General features: G+C 30.3%; 1 protein-coding gene across 1 annotated transcript in view; it reads right to left on the reverse strand.

The window, feature by feature from the left end:
* Positions 1 to 21,901, reverse strand: part of LOC111633491 — a 97,468-nt gene that overhangs the window by 20,059 nt on the left and 55,508 nt on the right. Inside the window, exons 19-21 of the mRNA XM_023378073.1 lie at positions 19,076 to 19,146; positions 17,185 to 17,293; positions 16,477 to 16,551 (exon numbers count right to left, since the gene is read on the reverse strand). Of these exons, the coding sequence (XP_023233841.1) occupies positions 16,477 to 16,551; positions 17,185 to 17,293; positions 19,076 to 19,146 (255 nt within the window). The remainder of the gene's footprint in view (positions 1 to 16,476; positions 16,552 to 17,184; positions 17,294 to 19,075; positions 19,147 to 21,901) is intronic.

Here is a 21,901-nt window from a genome sequence, read left to right on the forward strand (position 1 = left end):
ATACAAACTTTCATCCCCTATTTTATCCCCTTAGGGGTGGAATTTATCAAAATCCTTTCTTAGGGGATGCCTACGTCATAGTAGCTTTATGCATGCAAAGTCTCAGCCCGATCGGTTTAAAATTGACAAAGTTTCATACAAACTTTCATCCCCTATTTTATCCCCTTGGGGGTAGAATTGATCAAAATCCTTTCTTAGCGGATGCCTACGTCATAACATCTACCTGCATGCCAAATTTCAGCCCGATCCGTCCAGTGGTTTGGGCTGTGCGTTGATAGATCACTATGTCAGTCACCTTTGAGTTATATATATTTAGATATACAAATTTAACAAGTATCAGGATCTGTAATGTGAAAGCATTGGGTCTAGCAAAGCAGCTAAATATAATGTCTTGATAGCTGAATGGTCAATGCAGTTAAGGTATCAGCCTACCACTCTGAGGTCCTGGAATTGAATCTAGAGTCTCAGAATTTTTCATGGGCAGTCAGTCCTGGATATGTAGAATCCTAGCCCTCATCATCCAGTTACCTCCATTATGAGCCTGACCAAATCCATGACAGGTATGAGGGAAAGTCCTCTTAGTGCAAACAGGGCAGAAAGAGCCAAAAATAATAAAAAATGTCTTTTGTTGCAATCTTTAAAATTTTTAAACTTTTCTATTATGTTTGTTTATTTTTGAATACAATCAGTAAAGTCTTTCATTGTGGATTAGAGATTACCACCCATAAATCATAATAAAAAACAATTATACTGTATATTAAAAATATTGTGTATCTACAGTAAGAAACAACTGACAAATATTTTACTACTACATTAATAATTTTGACTTTGTAAAATAAAAGTTTGACATAAAGTATGCAAATTAGATTAACTTAAAAACAAAAAACAGAGTTGACATAGTCTACATACAACACTAATTTGCTTAAAAGAACTGAAATAATTAAGTAAAACAACACTTTTTCATATACAACTTTTTCAATTGGTGATGTTCTAAAATGAATAAAATTCAAATTTGATTGTTCAAATGTTCATGACATAAATATGAATGATTATACACTGAAATGCCATAAAAACTGGGATAGTCAATCATATTTGGAAAACATGTGAGAATCCAAAGTTCAGCAAAAATCAGTCGTCAATTTTGTCATACCTATTCAATAACTGCTGTCATCTACTACCTGAGAACATCTTAATTTATATTTTCTCGATGGCAAAAGCAACGCTTTCCCATGATCCCTTGACCTCCCAGCCATGCATTACTGATTTTAATATTGTAATTAATGGCCAAAGGAGGCAGTTGTCGCCCATTTCACCATGGATATAGAACCCTGTGTCTCTCTATAGGAATACCAAATACGATCTCCTGCTGATAAGGATTATCATCTCCTCCTATTCGCCTCCATCACGTCCTCTGCCCAAGGAAATTTCCTACTCCTGTTCCGGATAGAACCTTCTACACCTTTCTTTGAACTGTTTCCAGTGTGCTCTGAACTTTCAAGTATAAAATACTCTAAAGACGATTGAATGATCATCTCACATACAAGGGACACTCTCCTGATTCCAGGTATTTATAACAATGCGCGATTTCATGTAAACTCTCCATCACGAAATGCATCCATGTCATTTTCATATCCAATGTCTAATTGTCTTTCTACTGTTATCTGGTAGATCTAGTAAGAAAAAATAAATGGGTATTTGTTTTGTTAACCTAGTATCTGAGTGTCTTGCTTCCAATGCTGTCTCATTCATCTCCATCCGAATCTTTGTGTTGTATGTGATTACTTGCATGACCTACTTTCTAACCAAAACAATTTCGCTGCCATGGCTTCTGTGCCACATGAAACACAGTGGTGTCAGTCCTGACGTGGCACCAAAGAGGTACTGATCCTCCAATCATACATAGCAGCACCTCTTTCTCATAACTGTTTTCATCTGTGTGCAGAGTGTACATAATGACAGACATCAGTAGAAGCGTAAGGTGAATGCACAGTGAGAATAGCAAATTATCACAATTTAGACAAATTTCAATGTGGTTTGATAGCAGGTGCTTATGAAATGGGTCATAGCATTTTGGAAATACAAAGTTCGGATTTTCACATTCAGCCACTTCAAGGGTGTACCTCGAATACAATAATTCCAGTAAAACATTTAACTTACAAAGTTGCCATAAAAAAAGTCTTAGTGATCATAATTTGTGTTGTCTGTCAAGATTCATTTCAAGTAATAAGCACGCAACGCTGGTCAAATATCATCACAGTTCAATGCTGGAGATGCTACTAACATCAGTGTAAGGACTGTACAACATTCCCTGCATGTCATGCCCAACCTAAGTGCCATTGCTTACCTCACAACATAAGAGTTCTTTCTACTCTCTTCTTTGCTCAGGACCACTTCCACTGGATACTGGAAGCTGGAAATAAGTAGCCTGACCTCATAAGTTACATTTCCAACTAATTTGGGCAGATGGAAGAGTTTGCATGTGGAGAAAACCTCATGAATCAATGGATCCTGCATGTCAACAAGAGACTATACAGGCTGGTGGTGGCATGGTACTGGTATGGTGTAAGTTCAGCTGACACAAATTAGGACCCTTATATAGCTACAAAGGACTCTGACTGGTGAACATTATGCTAATATTCTCTCAGATGTATGTATTACATCCATTCATGAATAGATTTGGCCTCTTCCAACAAGACAATGTGTCAGCACACAGATCTGCAGATGCCAAATTATGGTTTTAATAACAGTCATCAGAGTTTACAGTCATGAATTGGCCCCCTTGTTAACCAGATATGAACATCATTGAGTATATCTAGTTGCCATGTACCATTCCATTTAAAGCAGAGATCCACCACCTATTAATATTCCAGAATTGTGGACTGCTCTTTAGGAGGTATGGAAGTCTTGACAATGGTGTTCATTGTCAAGAAACTTCCTCAGAAAGCTCATGCTGTCCTATTTCTGCAGTTCTATGGTCCAGAAGTGGACCTACCAGATATTAGATAGGTATCCCAGTTTTACTGGCACTTCAGTGTACTTCTTCAGATGCAATAATGTAATTCCATATATTTGATATTTTGAGCATAGAAACATTGTATGCATTAGATGTTTTCATATATAACACCTCTGCCAGAATAAAATTTGTTAGTTTGTGGTGTAAACAAGTTTCATTTCATCCCATTTTGGTTGGTAATTCTCATATGAAGTTAAGAAGGCTAAAGCTGTTGTCCTTTGGACGTTTTGATATTCTATGACACATTAATTAAAATTTCTTTCAATTTCCCCAATATACATTTAGATGCTTTTCCAATGTATGCTATACATACCATTTTTTTTTCTATTTTTCTGTTTTGTTTGGTATTGTGAACTATGTAAACTCTGCTTTGTGTTGATTCTCCATTAGATACAAGAAAGCAAATTTAGAATTTAGATGAACTAGCAAAAAATTTATATATTTTATAATTAATTGAATATTATATAAGTTTTAAAAAATAAAATAATTTTTTAGAATTTGCATAAAAATTTTACTTCATAAAATATTTTTATATTCTATTACAAAAAAGTAAAAATTAATTATTCATTTCTAATTTTTTCTTCTGATAATAAGGATGTTGGAAGAGTATCATTTAACTCTGAGTTATAGAAGCTGTCTAACATAGTTCATACCCTTAACATAATTTTACTTGAGAATGTTTAAATGAATGTAAAAATGTTTCTATTCTAAGTAAGAAATCTTCACATATATGTATGTTTTGAAATATAAGATTAGACTTTAAAATTTCATATTTTTCTAGAGTGATAAAATGAAAGAACTTACAAGTAGCAGCACGAGGAGTTTGTGATGCTACAAGTCAGACTTCATTGTATTGAGAACCACACATGCTTGTTACAGTATTGGCTCATAACATTGCAAAGTTCCACTTGCAGCACTGCCAACTCCTTGTGATACTTCTAACAAGTTCATCCAGTATGTTGTAGTTAGTCATAAATATGTATTTTTAAATTTAAAACTTTATTTAGAAATTCAAATAATTTATTACTTAAATATTTAATATAAATGTAAGACATATAAAACTTAATTAAAAATTAAGTAATTAAATGACAAAATTTCAATAATTTTTAAACAATTGAAACATAAATATCCTAATAATTATTTCAGCAGAGTGCAGATTATTTAGTTTATTATTAAGAATTATCGTGGAAACAGTACTTGAGTTAGTTACAAATAAATTTATTATTATTGGATGAATTAATTAAAGGTTAACATATTATATAAATTAGAAAACAATTAATAAAACTGTATAAATTTCAAAGCTTACAAATTTGAAAACATGCATAACATTACCAGCAAAGCATTGATTTTAATCAGAGCCATGCTTATAGGTCACATTGTATCCACTTGCCTATTTTGAATTCGTCCATTTTTTTCATATTCTCTGCACAGCTAAAAAAAGAGAGAAACACTAAATCTCTATCTACCCTGCCTTTGAATAGTGAAATGGTATTGATCTATGCCTTGCAGGAATTATTAAATTTATAATCAAACAGTGGGATAGGTAATATGAAACATTTAAGTTAGACTACTGAACTGAGCAACTCAATTTACATTCATTCACACAATATTCTCAAATGGGCTTATTATTATTCTAAGCATATGGTGATTGAAATTAATGAAATCCATTAAATAAATGAAAACAAAAAGTCTTTTTCACTTAATATTAAATTTGAAGTAAATTATATAGAAATTTTGTAAGCCCATGCTGTGAATACAGTGTATAACATTTTATAATATTGTTGATAATATCAATGGTAAATTTTATATTATAACTGATTACAGATATTTTAAAATTAAAAAAATATACATATAGGAAATAACTCCATAATATTTAAATTTTATATTATTCTAGTAAATATCTTGTAATGAAGTTTTCAGCTTTATAAAGACAACTGATATTAAATTATTTTTAATCTTTGAATGTTATAATTGCAATTTTCTAACTTCTCTTAAAATGTATTTCAAATCATTTTAAATGGGATAATTTGGAATATGCAAATCTCCTTCATAATGGTCCTATTAAAAAATATGATACAATCCTTAATTATAATATCAATTTCTGACCCATTTTCCAAAATTTAGAATAATTTTATAATTATAGTAGAACTTCACCATATGAGGACTTGCAATAACAATTCTGAAACTGTGCAGTTTCAGGTTTATGTTATTGGTGATAAAAAAAATTAAAAATACAAATAAAAATTCATAACTGTGCACTAAATCTGTTCATTTTTTAAAAATGTATTGCAGTAATCAAGAGTTGTCACTTGTAACATGTCATGTCCATATAATATCAGTGTTTCTTTTTATTTAATTTATTGCAAATTGCTTCAAAATGCAAGGATAGTGATACTGGTAGCTCTGATAAACCAAAGACAAGTGGGAAAGGAAAAAATAAAATCTTATTAAACTTTAGTAAGAAAAGTTTTATGCATGCAGCATGTTAATATGAAAAATACTTAATAAGTAGTAGGGTTAATTATTTTTATGCAAATTTCCACTTATGCAAGAAGTCTTGAAACATACTGGTTGTGTATGTCAGAGCTCTACTGCATAGTGCGATCTTGTTATCTAATTATTATAAAATTGTTCAAATTACTAGGATAAAAAAAAGGAAATCAAAAATCAAAAAATGATTATGTACAAATATATATCAGGACAATAATCCATGTGTTGAAACCCCTCAGGACAATATTGCCTCTGTGTAAAAATAAAAGCTTCTCCAGAGACTAAAAGTTTATTGAAATTTTTTTTAATACTCCATTAAAGCATTTAAAAAAAATTATAATAACTGTATAATTATTAGTAAAAAGAATAGAAATTGTTTTTCATTAAACACCAAGTCTTATGAATATAACATTTTTCAAAAAATTTTCATTATTCTATTTAATGTGTGATACTGACTATTTTTCTTGAATTAATTTATTATAGTTAAAAATAATTCAAAATTATATAAAATATAATAAATTATACTATTAACTTGATAAGAATATTAAAAGAAAAAATTCAAACAAAATTTGTGTTCAGATTAAGCAGAGTTTGAATTAGCAAGAGTGCAGTGTATTTAAAATCTACCTGTAAAAGAAAGCACTGGTCTCATCAAAATTATAAAATTTATAACATTTGTTGGAATTTATGTTCAATTGTTGAAATCATAGCCAAAATATTACAATACATTTTGACTATAATTTTTATATGTTAGTTTGACTATAATATTTTCAGTTTTTCTAACATTGATATTTTTTCCTTATATAGATAAAAATTTCCTATTTTTAAATTTTTGATATAAAAATTGGAAATTTTATAGTATTTTAATCACAAAACAATAGTTTTTTAGTTATAGTATTTTAATCACAAACAATAGTTTTAAATTAAAATATATTAGCAAATGCATTTTTGAAAGACACTTCTAAATAATTTAAGGAAATAATTTTGAATTAAATTTCTACATAAAATCAATATCCAAATATTCTTAAAAATTGAATTATGTCATTTAAATAAAACAATTGTATATACAATGAAGAGAAAACACATCTTTTACATTGTAGATTTGGTTAAGCATTTCCAATCAGCACTTTCATATAAAAAATAAATTAATAATAATAATAATGATACATGCCTTTAAAGTGGTGAATGTTACTAGCATACATTCATAAAAGAGTAATTTAAATTTTATGATATTCTTTAATGACTTCTTAATATAAATTGAACTATGTCCTTTGATGTCTAACAGACTTTCAGACTGGAATCTGTTAAATCTTTTATACAATTTGATTTCTTGTAACCATGTTAACTTTATTGTTTAAAATACTTTTAAATTATTATTTGCTTAGTTTTGTAAAACTAATGAAATGTAGAGATAACACCATTATTATGGTAATATCAATATCAGTCATTTAGGCTTTACCATTTTACAAAAATATTTATCTAATTATCAAATTAATTGAATGTAACAAAATATAATTTTAATCTTTATTCACAAACATGATGATGAAAAAAAAAAAACCCAAAAATATTAAATTGAAATTAAGGAAATCAAACATCAATAGATTTTTAAATTTATATTTCTGTTGACAGTCATAAAATAAAGTAAACACATTCATCACAAGTAATGGAAAACTTTTTTATTCATTATTAATTGTTTAAATCAGGGCTGTGGAGTCGCGTAAAAATCTACCGACTCCAACTCCGACTTTTCCTTATCATCCGACTCCGGCTAAAACACCAAAACTCCACGACTCCGACTCCGACTCCACAGCCCTGGTTTAAATATATTTTATACTTCACAGCTTGAATATAATGTTCATGTTCAGATATTGTTGTCACTAGGTGGTGTTGTATGAGCTGTATAACCCCTTTGTTCTTTAGAGATAACCTCTTTTTGTATGGTAATTGCATGTACTGGTATGTGTGTGCTCTCTCTCTTTTTGTTACATCTTGTCTAGTTAGGATGCAAAAGGGCTTTATCCTAACTAATGTCAGGAGATCTTGACAATAAATTCAAGAAAGTTAAGGTATTTGCATACTTATTGACTTCTGATGATTAATTAATGGCCATCCTCAGTGAGACGAGAGGTATTCCAGAGCCAACCCCATTCTCACATATATGCTATTAAGTAAAATTAGGTAGAATCATTAATAGAATGTTATTGTCTGATAAACAGACAGAATTTTAAATTATTAAAAATGTAATCGACTATTTTGAAAAAAAAAAAAAAACAATCAAAAGAATATTTCTATTCAGTTAATAAAGTTACTACAGGTTTAAGCAATTTGACATAAGTTATATTTTCTAAACTAATAGATATATCTAGTGATCATCCACCAGATACTTGTCATCATATATCTTTTCCACCCATGCAAACAGTACATACATTATAAAATATATTATCTACTCCTCATACTGTATATATAATTTCATATACACTAGTTTAGATTTTTATATTTATAAAATTTGGTAAGTTTTCTTTTCAAAGGAGAAAAATTACTGATAAATATTATCACAAAAATTAAAAGAATGGGTTTGTTAGATTAAGTCTGCTTTTTAAATGAATGATTATTTAAAATTTTCATGAAATACGTTTTATATAACTTAAATATCTTCCCATATAGATTTCCAAACTCAATTATTAAATCATGAGTTTATAATAATTTATTTCATTTAAAATATACAAATTCATTAAAAAAATTATGATTTGGTGGCATTGTCATTTGCAACAAAATACATTTAACTGTTTAATCAATTCAAAAATTTAACAAGTAAAGTTTAATTCAATATAAATTAATATAATTCAGCGTGCAAAAAATTCTCTTCTTTCTAAACTAAATTTGAAATTTTACATTGCTTTAAACTTACAAAATACTTAAGAAAGAACTAAATAAAATAAGTTTGATTAGTAGTTTCTATTAAAAAAATAACATGAAAACAGATGCAAAGTTAATATACTTTCATAAATTTTATCTAAATAACCAGCACTCTACTGTTTTATTTTATTTACTCTTTTATATTAATTAATCCAAAATCCATTATGACTTGAGAAAAATAGAATATGTAATGTTTCTGAAAATATATGTAATATATTTTCTCAACAGATTTTTTTTTTCATTTTATTTAAAAACAGAAAAAAAATTTAATTTTATAATAGTTTAAAATGAATAAGTAACATTCAAAAATAAGCACAGAAATTTGTCAAAATTCAAAGAAAGAAACCAAGATCTGAAAGAGGAAACATTTAATTTCATATAAAAGTGAAATTTGTATCTTCTAATAACATGTTAAATATTCTAACAAATTTCATTAATAAACTTGTCATTTTTTAAGGTAATTTTTAAAATTTATCAATGAAGCATTAAAAAAATTCTTTAGCAGAATCTTAGTTTCTTTAAGTAAAAATACATGTATTACTTTTTGAACATTTTTCTTTCAATAAGTAAACCATTCATTTTATAAATAAACTTTCATTCCATTCAAGTGTGTATTTTTTTTTCTTTTATCAAAAACACGGCTGTTTAAAATAACTAAACTGTTTTTTTAGGTATCTTAGAATTAAGTATTTAGATTTTTTCAGGTTGTAAAATACTGGACTGAAATAGACAAAATTGCATTTCATTAATTAGATAAAATTTTGTATATCTGAAGAATCTATAATATATTAAAGAATTATAAGAAATAAAAATATATTAATAACACACACAAATTATTATATTAATCAACAGAAATATAAACATTTTAAAGATGTTTATATTATTAAAAAACTAGTTTCTTTCATACATTTAATCTAAATTGGCAAACAATGATATACTATCTCATAATGTAAACAATTTTCATTAAATAAAAGTACTGCAAAGCACAAACACTTATATTTTATAATAAAATTTTGTATTAAAAATATATTGATATTAAATACAGTCAATTACCAAAGAATCTGACTTGTTAAAAAATGTTTTTATTTTACAATTGGTATTCTAACTTCCGACTAATCCATTTGAATTTAAAAATTCGAAGGATTAGTCAAACGAACAAATTTTGTATCACAAGAGTCATTTCAGAAGGTTCGAGTTTGAAGTAACTAACAAATTATTTAGAGACCTGGAGAAATACCCTCTGGATCAATTTACAAATACAGATTCAAATGTGGTACTGACTTGTGAAAAACCCTTGGGCCAGAAGGTACAAATTGAGTAACTGGGAAAGAGCAACAAGTTGTTATTAGTAGCGGGAGCATTGATAATGTGATCAGGCTAAATCCTAAAGGACACCTGACTGCTGGATGTAGCTCGTAGTGAAAAGAAAAGTTTGTGCTGTACTAAAGTATTTAAAATTGAAACTTGGAACATAAACGAGTTACACATAGAAAAGTTGATCATCATCAAAAATAAAATTAATTGGTTGAAGATAGATCTTCTAGGCATCAGTGAAGTTTACTGGACTGGAAACGATTCTTTAATTCCAATGATTACATCATCTACTACTCTGGAAATGATACCAGCCAGTGAAGAGGAGTAGGTTTCATTCTGCACAAGATCAGTCGCACCATAGAAAGCTTTTGAACAACTGATAACAGAATCATAGCAATCCATATCAAAGGGAATCTTCGCAAACTATACAGAAATTTTAACACCGGAATAGATAAATTACCCAACTTCACTGCCTGTAACCGGCATTCTTCTTCTCCAATACAGAGGACTTTGCAAACGTTTTCGAACCTAATGTGGTTCTTCTTCAGACGCTATGGAATTTCCTATATGAATTCGAATTTCCAGAATTAACCGTTGTTTTGGAAAATTTTTACAATGACACCATCAGTCACACGTGACAACGTTCCAAAAATATTTCCAAAACAACGGTTAATTCTGGAAATTCGAATTCATATAGGAAATTCCGTAGTGCCTGAAGAAGAACCACATTAGGTTCGAAAACGTTTGCAAAGTCCTCTGTATTGGAGAAGAAGAATGCCGGTTACAGGCAGTGAAGTTGGGTAATTAGGGAATCTTCGCAATTTTACGATCCTTCAGGTTTATGCACCCACTGCTGATTCAGAAGAAGTAACTGAGGCTTTCTACAATGAACTCCAAGAAATACTGCGTCAGACACCAAGAAAAGATGTTGTCTATGTCATTAGAGATTTCAACGCGAAAGTGGGTGAAATGGAAGGATCATGCATTGTAGGAAAATTTGGTCTTGGAGAACAAAATGAGCAGGTGAACGACTGATTCAGTTCTGCCAAGAACAGCAAATGACCATGATGAATACGTGGTTTGAACAGCCAAGGCAGCAATTGTATACATGAATTTCTCCCAATGGAAAATATCGTAATCAGATTGACTAGTTCCTGTGCCAGCAAAAGTGGAAGAGTTCCGTTTTGTCTGCAAAAATGTATCCTGATGCTGATTGCGGAATGGATCATTAACTGCTCATTGCCAAAGTGAAACAAAGAATATATTTGACTCACTCAATTTCACAGAAAGAGAACCAGAAGAACTATGGAAAGATATAAAAGAATATATCAATGATGTAAGCACACCAACTCATTCCATATAAGAAGAATGTGCAAAATGGATGTCAGAAACTACAATAGTAGCAGAACAACAAAGAAAGGCAAAATAACTGGTAACCGAGAGGAAATGCGAAGATTAAATGCAAAGTTCCAAAAAGAAGCCAAGAAAGATAAAGGAAAATTCTGGGAAGAACAGTGAAAGAAAATGGAAGCAGCAGATCAGAAAGGCCTCATTAGACAATGCTTTGCTTATGTGAAGAAAGACCGAACACCACTTATCACATTTAAGGCAGCTGTCAATGGCCAAGATGGTCATGAATTAAATGATCAACATGCAATCAAAGAAAGATGAAGGAATACACAGAACAACTTTACACCAGTGAAACAAAAGTTGATACCCAAGGTATTGAAGAGGAAGAACTGACAGAGTTGGAGCCAGACATCTTAGAAGAAGTGGGGGCGTGGGCACTCAAACAACTGGCTAGCCACAAGGCCCCAGGAGTCGATGGAATACCAGCAGAGTTACTGAAACCAGTACCATTAAAAGTTTTGAAAGCACTGTGCTGTAGTGTGTGGAAGAATGACCAATGGGCAAAGGATTGGAAAAGATCTATTTTTATCCCCATACCAAAGAAGGGCGATACCAAAGATTGCTCCAACTATTGCATATTCTCTCTGGTTTCACACGCTAGTAAGATTCTACTGAAGATCATTCAACAGCGTATGTACTTAACCATAGACAGAGAAATGCCAGATGTACAGGCAGGTTTCCAAAAAGGAAGAGGAACACGTGATCATATCACTAATCTTCATTGGATGACGGAAACAGCGAGGGAATACTAAAAAGATCTATACTTGTGCTTCATTGATTACTCAAAGGCTTTTGATTGTATTAATCATGACAAATCGTGGAAGTGCCTCAAGGAAATGGGAATCTCACTGCATCTCACCCAGCTCATACAATCATTATATAATGGACAAGAAGCTACTGTAAGAATGCCATATGCTGATACAGACTGGTTCAAGATCAGAAGGGGTACCTGCCAGGGCTGTATCCTTTCACCATCACAATTCAATCTGTATGCAGAGGTGGCGATGAGGAAAGCATATTTGAATGAGTCTAACATTGGAGTGAAAATTGGAGGCAGGAAAATCAATAATCTCCGATATGTGGATGATACTATGCTGCTTGCAGGAAGTCAGGAAGATCTTGAGCAGCTGCTTCTGAGAGTCAAGCACGAAAGTGCAAAGGTAGGGCTGCTGCTTAACTTCAAGAAGACCAAAATAATGACTACTGCACAGAATACAGAAGTCAAAATAGTAATCAATGGTGAAGAAATTGAGGTAGTGGAAGATTTCATATTCCTTGGGTCCAAAATCAACCGTAATGGAGATTGCAGTCCTGATCAAAAGATGCATAGCCATTGGACGAACCTTGATGATCAGCATGAACAGCTTTTGGAAGAGTAAAAACATCTGTCACCAAATTAAATGCAAATTAGTTAGCATGATTATTTTTCCTATTGTCATATATGGATGTGAAACTTGGAATCTAAAGAAAATGGACAGAAGGAAGATAGATGATTTTGAACTGTGGTGTTGGAGATGGCTTTTGCACATTTGATGGACAGTGCAGATCACCAACAAAACTGTCCAGATAACCAAACAGAAACTCCTTTTTTGGTCATATAATGAGAACCAACTCCCTTGAGAAGGTGGTCATGCTGGGGATGGTTAGCGGAAAAAGAGCGCAAGGACGACCAAGGATGTGATAGCTCGACACAATCAAAAGTGACACCGAATTATCTATAACAGAATTGAAGGAGGATGTGCAGGATAGAGAGCTTTGATCCATAGAGTGATTGAGAGTCAGACATGACTAAATGGATAAGAAGAAGAATTCTAACTTCAATTTAAACTGGATTCTATTATTATTATTATTGTTGTTGTTTTTACAGTAAAAGTCCATTAAATTGACATTATGCGGCCAAAGTTGTAGCAGATTATCAAAATGCTGGATTACTGAACTTTATTTTTAAAATTTGATAAGTTAAATGCAATCTGAGCATTGCAGACATTGCTGTACATTTTATACCAGTGTATGATGCTGTATGCTTTCTGATGATTTACACATACTCCTAACAGTCTGATGACTATACTGTGTTAAGATTGATTGAAGAACTGCAAAAACATTATTGAACACATTATTGCACAAAATCAAGTACTCACAATGATTCATATACATATAATATTTACTTTCCAGATATAAACTGTACACACATAATTTTCATAGATACATATAGTTTAAGTCTCAGATATTTGTTTTTAGGTGTGCTGTCCTTGCATTGGCCTGCAGGAAAGAAAATACATGGCTTGTCCAAAAGTATCCAGCTGATATCTGTCAGAGATGCATACTAGACTTACTGAAGTTTAGTTTAAGTTGCCTCCAAACTAAGCCCCTCCTGCAGTGACATATATAGCCCAACAATCTGGTCATTGTTGGAAACATTTGCAGAATTCTTCTTTGGGAATGACTATTAATGTCTCTGTTGACTTCTATTTAATGTCCATGACAGTGTCAATTGGCAGCTTTTTAAAACTTTTTAAGTCTCAAGAAATACACTGGAGCCAGGTCCTAGAAATATGGAAAGTGTGGTAGCTGCATTGTTCCATGTTTTAACAAATTACTACCCAAGTAATGCTATATGGGCAGGTGTATTGTCATGGTGTAGCACTCACTTTCTGCTTTTCCATCGTTCTGGTTTTTTTCATGAATGGCCTCCTGCAAACATCTCAGAATATCAAATGGATAATAACCATATTCAAATATAATTTGTTATTTTTTAGGGTATGATTATTTGGTGGCTGAATGTGTTAAAGATGTTGTTTCTAGTTTGTTGGATTGTAGGTTCAAATTCTGCTTTAGGCATGAATGTTTGAGATTGTCAGATTTTAATGAAAACTGTTTGGCAGGGTAACTAAAAATGGAATTGCATGTATTAAAAAAATTTAAAACAACATACAGATATATACATATATCTCTGAATTCTGAGAAAAGATTTAATTATCAAGTGAGAAATTCTACAAAGTATATGTTGAAATAGCTTAAATATAGATTAAATGGCACAGAGGCAAATTCTCAATTAGAGTAAAATTTATGTAATAACAGAAAACAAACAACAACATTACAACCTGATACATTATAAACTACATACGACATTGGTTGGATTATAACAATAGTATTCAGTTTCTGATTAATGATGCTTTTATAAAAACTAAAATGCAGAGAACTTCAAGTGTTTGGTGATATTTATATTCATTAAAAGTTTCTTTTATTTTCAAATACATTTGATTTTAGGTGGTAATCAATAAAAAAATTCAAAATATTTTTATATTCTTTTATAATCAAAAGAATAAGTTTTAATTAAAGTATTTAAAATTATTTACAGTGTATAACAATGACTTATTTTATATACAGGTGTTCCACTTAGAAGTATAATAAAAGAAACAGTCAAAATATACAAAGTATGAGTTCAAATGACTAAGGTTTATTCCATTTAAAAAGCAAATGTGAAACTGGCAAGTGTTACATGGTGAACTGTAGCATGCAGCACATGCATATTGCAGTTAAAGCTTCTGCATCAGTCATTTGGTCTTCACAGAAGAAAATGTTGTGTGTGTTATCATTTATGGAATTAATGTCTATGACACATGTGCAGTGCATTTTCAGCATAAATACAATTTTGGAGCAAAGGAAATCATCCTGACCTATGTGCCCATTGTGAAATGGAAGAAGCAACTCAGAGAAATGGAAAGTTTGGTACCAATGATTGGCAAACATGCTAAGTGTAAGGTCTCTGAGGAAAACATTAATCAGATTCAATAGGCATTTCAGAAAAATTCATCCTAAAGGCTAATATGCAACTAAACATCCTACCAACAACAATACATCAGGTAGTCCATAAAAGCTTTTGCATTTACAGATGTACAAAATTCAACTGCATCAATAAGTTAATCCATATGATAGGATAGCACAGAAATAATTTGCAAAGATACTGTTTCAGAAAAGTGATGCTGATAGTATATTTCTAGACCAGGTATGCTTTTCAGTTGAATCAACATTTAATGTCTGGAAAATTGAATAGGCATAACTGCTATATTGGGGAGTCAGAGAATCTACATGTTCATGAACACAAGTGATTCTCTAAAATGCAATGTGTGGTGTGAATAATGAAGGACAAAATCATTGGTCCCTTCTTTTTTGCTGTGCCTATAATTAGTAGAATAACATATCTGGAAATGTAACAGATATAATATTGTGCCTCAGCTTCCTTAAGGAACAATTTCTCAATGAGATGGAGCTCCCTGCATTTTGCCAATAAGGTCTGTAAATTCTTGGATAATCAGTACAGGATGGATTGAAAAAGAATTGAACTTCATAGCATGGTCTCCTAGATCTCCTGGTCTAACTCCATCTATTTTTCTTAGTAATTTATGCAATTTGGAAGATTTATGGACCAGAATTTGTGTTTCAATCAACAATGTAACATCAGATATGCTTTGCAACATATGGGCTGAATAGGTGACATTGGCCATGCCACCTATGGTACTCATGTTTGAAGTTTTATTAAACACACAACAAAAGTTTCAAAGTTTGTGTATCTAAAAGAATAATATTTGCTAATAAATTGTTTGTTAATAATAATAATTTATTACCAAAATATTTTGACACCATATAATCAACTTTTGAAATTTGAATAAAATTTCTGTAATGATTATTTTAAAAAACAGAAAATAAATGTATTATTGATGTCTTCAAAAATTATAAAAAATATATTTTTAAATTTCATTTTTATTGTTTCACAAAAATTATTAAGATTAACATAACCACATACTTTAAAAGTAATGAATAAAATTATTACTTAAATGAAAGTGTTTTTACCAATCTCAAACAATTATACATAACAAGATATAAATTATCTAATTGTGAGGATGATGTACTGTACCTGTCTCAGAAATTTATCAAAGCTATTTTCTCATAACTATCTGCAATGAATCAATTTTGAAAACTTTTCCTAATGATGATAATTGATAAAACAGGTTGATAGTTGAACACAGTTGAAGAGATCACAAACTTGTATAAGTAATTGTAGGACTCCAAATAGTAACTTTCTTTTATTACCCAAACTCAATTTGATCATTATGCAAGAAACTCTCAATCAACATAATAAAAAGAAAAAATATTGCTATTCCGTTATTCATACATTTTTTTATTTTTTAATCATTAGATATTTACAATGAGTGCCAACTTAGATTAAATATTATTTTTTAGTTTGAAACAATATTATAATTGATCTATAACTTGAATTTTTAAATATTAAACTTGTGATTAAATAATTATTATTTAATAAATTGTTACATTACCTTATTTTGCTGTGCTTCTGCATTCTTTTTTTCTTGAATCTGTCTATGTGCATCCAAACATTTTTGATATCGCAACTAGAAAAAGTTTCAGTAAAATAATTAAAAAATTTTCATTAAATATGTTTACATTAATCTTTGAACACATTTAATGCCATAAAATTAAATTAATATAATTCACTCAGAATAAATTCGTATTCAATTATGTAAATACATTAGGTATTATATTTATGTTAATCAGTGATTAAAACAAACATACAATTTCTGATAGCTTATTAAAATAGTAAATTTTAAAAACTTAAATAGTCCACAGATAAAAACATTTACTTTCATATATAATATATATCTTACAAAGAAAGTTATTTTTATGGAATATAAAGTAAATTTTCAAATATTTTCTTTTTGGAGATTACAAAATTAGTTAAAAGAAAAGAACAAACATTTTAAAATAAAAACAAAAATAGCTTTACAAAGAAACAGTTATTTCCTTCTAAATTAATTGCTAATAAAACATAAAAATGAATATAGATCAAATAAAAATAACTTTTGTGCCTATTTGTAAATCTTTACAGATAATTTACAAAATTTATTTGTAAAATATATTATTTTACTAAAATTAATAATCAATTTACAAATGCTTAAATCATAATCATGAATAATAAAAGTTAATATTTTGAGAATCTACTTAATGAAAATAACATATTTACTTACCTTACAAGCTGCCTCAATTGTTTTGCACATAGCTCCAGAAGAAGGTTCACAATGAAATACATGAGCTATGAACTGATCTTGGGCAGTATGCATTATGAAAGCACAATGTCTGTTATAAATTATTTTGAATTAAAATTAAGTAGTGATAAATCATAAAACAGCAACAAAATAATTAAACACATATAAAAAGTTAAACTACACACTCAATTAGAAAAAATATATGAAGTGTTTACATTAATATTGTGATGTCCTAGATAGTCCAAATCTCATCAAATGTTCAAAAATTCAATTCATTTGAGAAGGTATTTTCTTATAAAAAAAATGTATGAAATAGATCTGTCATGAAGGTATGAAATAAACACTACAGCTGACCCCACAAGGTCACAAGCTGTCATGAACTAACAGGTTGGAATGTTTAGAATGTCAATTGGAAAGACCAAGCTCTGACTCCAACACTCATAGACATGACAAAATTTAGAAATAAATGAGAAAACGTAATGTTCATTTAAAAGGAAAAACTACTGCATTGTAAGTTATAAACACAAAAAATATTCTTAGACGTCAGAAAAGAAAATATCATGGTGTGAGATATGAGCAAAAGTTTCAAAGGTCAACCAACCTGGAAACAGGAAAGGAACCGATCAGAAGGTGGAGAGAGAAATTTGTGACCAATCAAACTCAGAATTTCAAGGAGAAATCCTTTATAAGCCCCAAGATTTAAGGACAAGAATGGTCACCTTTCTCTTTCGACCTGCTTATCCTGTGTTGATTTCCTTTGTCTTTGTCACCTACATCTTGACATTTAACACCGCCTTCCAGCCAGTTTGCCTCGGCACCACCAATTGCTGTCAAAACTTCATCCAATCACCATTGAGACTCTGACTGATCCCAGTCAGACCGTGTGGATGAAAGACAATGACCATAGACTGAACTTTATACATGTCTGATCAAGAGAAGGAATTCTCAATTGGAATTGTGTAAGCGTTGTCTTTCCAAATAAATGGCTTGTGTTGTAAAGGTGACTGTCTCAGTGTCAACAACCACACCATTTTACTTTTGCACCCCTTGTTCATCTTGACAAAAAGAGGAAACCGTCCCCTCTTCTCCCTATTGGCAAACCTCACAATATTTCATTTAGGCTGGACTATGAAAATCCAAAATATGTAATACAGTCGACCCCCTATAACACTGTTGATAATTCCGTTTTATATGAATTCCATGTTGTATGAGTCACTTAAATTTTACAAATACGTGAGCCGTTCACAGCCCGGCACACTTATTTGTAAAATTTAAGTGACTCATACAACATGGAATTCATATAAAACGGAATTATCAACAGTGTTATAGGGGGGGTCGACTGTAAATTTTTATATCTCAACAAAATCACAGAGAGAAAATGTTATTTTGCTTAAAAAAAATTATAAAACTAATAAATTGTTTTTTTTAATAATCTTTTCTTCTGTTTAGTTGTAAAAACTGAATTCTATATCAACAGCTTTTATAGTTACTAATAATTTATAACTTTCTATAAAATGAAATACTGAAAGTTTTCATTAACAATTTATCATCAACATTGAAATCTTTCAGTGCTATGACATATTGGATATGTTTCCATTGCTTCAAAACTGTATTTCAGAACTTAGCAAATAAAGTAATTATGTTCATTAAACTCAAATTAATAATATTTAGATTGTTAGATATAGAATAGATACAAAAATCTTTTTAATATGAGAGTAATCTTCACATTGTTTAGTTCTATTATCAAAAATAATCTTAAATATTTTCACATAATAGAGTTTCACATATCATTTCTAATTGTCTGTATCTAAATATATAACTAAATTAAAAATTCACACACATATAAACAATGTTAACTGCAATAAACACTTACTTCACATTCCTTCCAATTCCCAAGAAAGAAAGAAAACGAACTCTACATTCAGCTATTTGTTTTCCATCTTCCTGTAATAAATAAATCACTCAAATAAATTAATAAGTTTTTTTTAATAAATACAAAAAAATATTTCATAATATATTATTGAATAAAATTCTGAATATTACATAGTTTTCTTAAATTTTCTGAACACTAAATTAAAGTCAATACCAGTTTTAAGATTTATTTAAAATCTTAAAATAGTAAAATATACATAACTTCATTCCATTAACTTGATAGTGATATAAAGAGAAAGCAATCTCAAAGGATGCTTTCAGCAGTTTATCAAAAAATTAGTTATGATGATGTCTAGTAAAAACATTACAGTAGAAAATCTCATCATGCAAAAATAATGTAGAAATATCTTATACATGTTTGAAATAACATTTTTATATTGTATTATAATGATATATAAAGCAAGAATGTTTGTTTGTTTGTTGGAAGTAATCTTGGAATTTACTGAATAGAGTTTTAAAGCTCTTTCACTATTAGAAAGTTTATTCCTTCCAGACAATCATAAGCTATTTTCATATTAAAAAGGGAAAATGCACGAAAATAACGTTTTGATCATGGCATTTGTCTCCTGTTGTGTTTGTCTGCTCTGTTCAAGTTCAATCCTCTTCACCATCTAGAGGGCTTTTTTAAACTTATTATCTATTTGGTTTTGGGTACTCTATGGGAAACATGGTCTACCATAAAACTCTGACCTCTCACTTCTCTCTGATTTCATTCCCTACACCAAACTCCCAAATCTTTTGAGCAATCTGGACAAATTTTGTATAGCTGCTATCTACAATTCTTCAAAAAATATATGCTACTTTAAAACTTGGACCCTCATGCCTTTTCTGATTTCATCACCCACAAATTACTGAATTCTTTGACTTATTTGGACTAAATTTTGCATACTTATTGTCTGCCACCCTGCAGGAAACACAGGCTACCTTACAATGAGGACAACTCAATTTTCTCCCAGAGTTCCCGAATAATGCTGGGCATTCTTTGCTAGTATTATATAAAGCAGGGGTAGGCAACCTGTGACACACGGGACAATTTTCAGTGGCACTCGGAATAACACTATCGACACACCACCACTGAAAGGTTGCCGACTCCGGGTATAAAGTATTTTATCTGTAGATATAAATTTGAATATTTAATTAACAATAACATTTGTACATTAATATATCACATAATTCTCAGAAATTCATTATTCATATAACTGATATATATTTAATTGCAGATAAATGTGAAATCTCAATTTTTCTAGAAAATATTTTATTATATAGTAAGACATTGTTTAACACTTAGGACGTGTCCCTAGACAACAAAGTGCTAAATTAAACAGTGTTAAATGAGGTCATTTTAACACACAGTAAATAGGGAAAGGGAAACACGCAGACAAAAATAAAATTTTACTTTAATTTTAAGTTATTTTTATATTAATTTGCATAATAATGTGTGTTACATAACACAAACATATGCACACAGAAATATAAAGTTCATTTTTGTGATGAAGGTTCTGGCTCTTCTGAAATTCTTGATTTTTTTGCAATGAAATCTTCTAGGGTCATTTGTCACTTTCTTTTCCTTTTGTCAAGCAAATGTTGGTAGCAGGAGATTGCATCNAGTTATTTTTATATTAATTTGCATAATAATGTGTGTTACATAACACAAACATATGCACACAGAAATATAAAGTTCATTTTTGTGATGAAGGTTCTGGCTCTTCTGAAATTCTTGATTTTTTTGCAATGAAATCTTCTAGGGTCATTTGTCACTTTCTTTTCCTTTTGTCAAGCAAATGTTGGTAGCAGGAGATTGCATCCAAAATGCTTCGTCTTGCTTTTGCACTCCTTTCAAAATCTGGATCATCCACTACAGTTTGATCAATGATTTCAGTTATCATTACCAAACTTTTACTAAGGAAATCTGCAGCAAGTTCTTTGGGTTCTTTGTTTTCAGAATCACTATTTTCCAGTTCTACATGAATTCCTTGTTCTGCCAGTTCTTGAAGGTCATCATTGATAAGGCTTTCACCAGAAACCAGCAGTAACTCCTCAAAAACCTGCTCATCTACATCTCCTAGTCCTGCTGTATCAATTAAGTTGACAATTTGGTCAATGATAGGCTCTTCTTATTGAAAATCCTTGGATACTTCCAGCTATACTTTCTTCCACACTCCATTCATGCATTAATCAGTTAATTCTTGCCAAGCAAAGTTGATATTGCCCATGGCATCCATGGTGTTATATTTTTTTCCAAAATTGCACCAAACAAGCATAGATTTAGAAGAAGTACAGTGCTAAGACAAACTGCCACCTTTTGCTGATTTGTGGTTTGTGTTTGAGAATAATCATACTATATGTGAATCAATAAAATGCCATGATAATTTGAATCAGCATAAATTTTGAGATTTTTTAGGCTTCAAGCAGACCACATTATATTGAATCAGTGTTAATTGAAGAAGTGCTAAACAAGGTCTTACTGTATATGGTAAAGCTTTTGTACTAATTACAGTAGAACCTCCATTATCCGGACCTCGATTATCCGGATTGTTCAAAATATACAAAAATTTTACGAATTTGCTGATTTGCACTTGGCGAATTACGACACTGTTTATGTACGTGATGGAATGCATAACTTTTTTGTTTCAACAACGTCTCACCCATCACAGTGGTCGTAAACTCTTAAATATATTTTGCGTCGTAATAAATATATAATTTGACATACGTATTTATAAATAATTTATATTCAAATTACATCATTTCTATGACCAAGGGCGGCGTA

The sequence above is a fragment of the Centruroides sculpturatus genome, unplaced genomic scaffold, assembly GCF_000671375.1.
Source record: "Centruroides sculpturatus isolate CEXI.00-Female unplaced genomic scaffold, Cexi_2.0 scaffold759, whole genome shotgun sequence".
NCBI lineage: Eukaryota > Metazoa > Arthropoda > Arachnida > Scorpiones > Buthidae > Centruroides > Centruroides sculpturatus.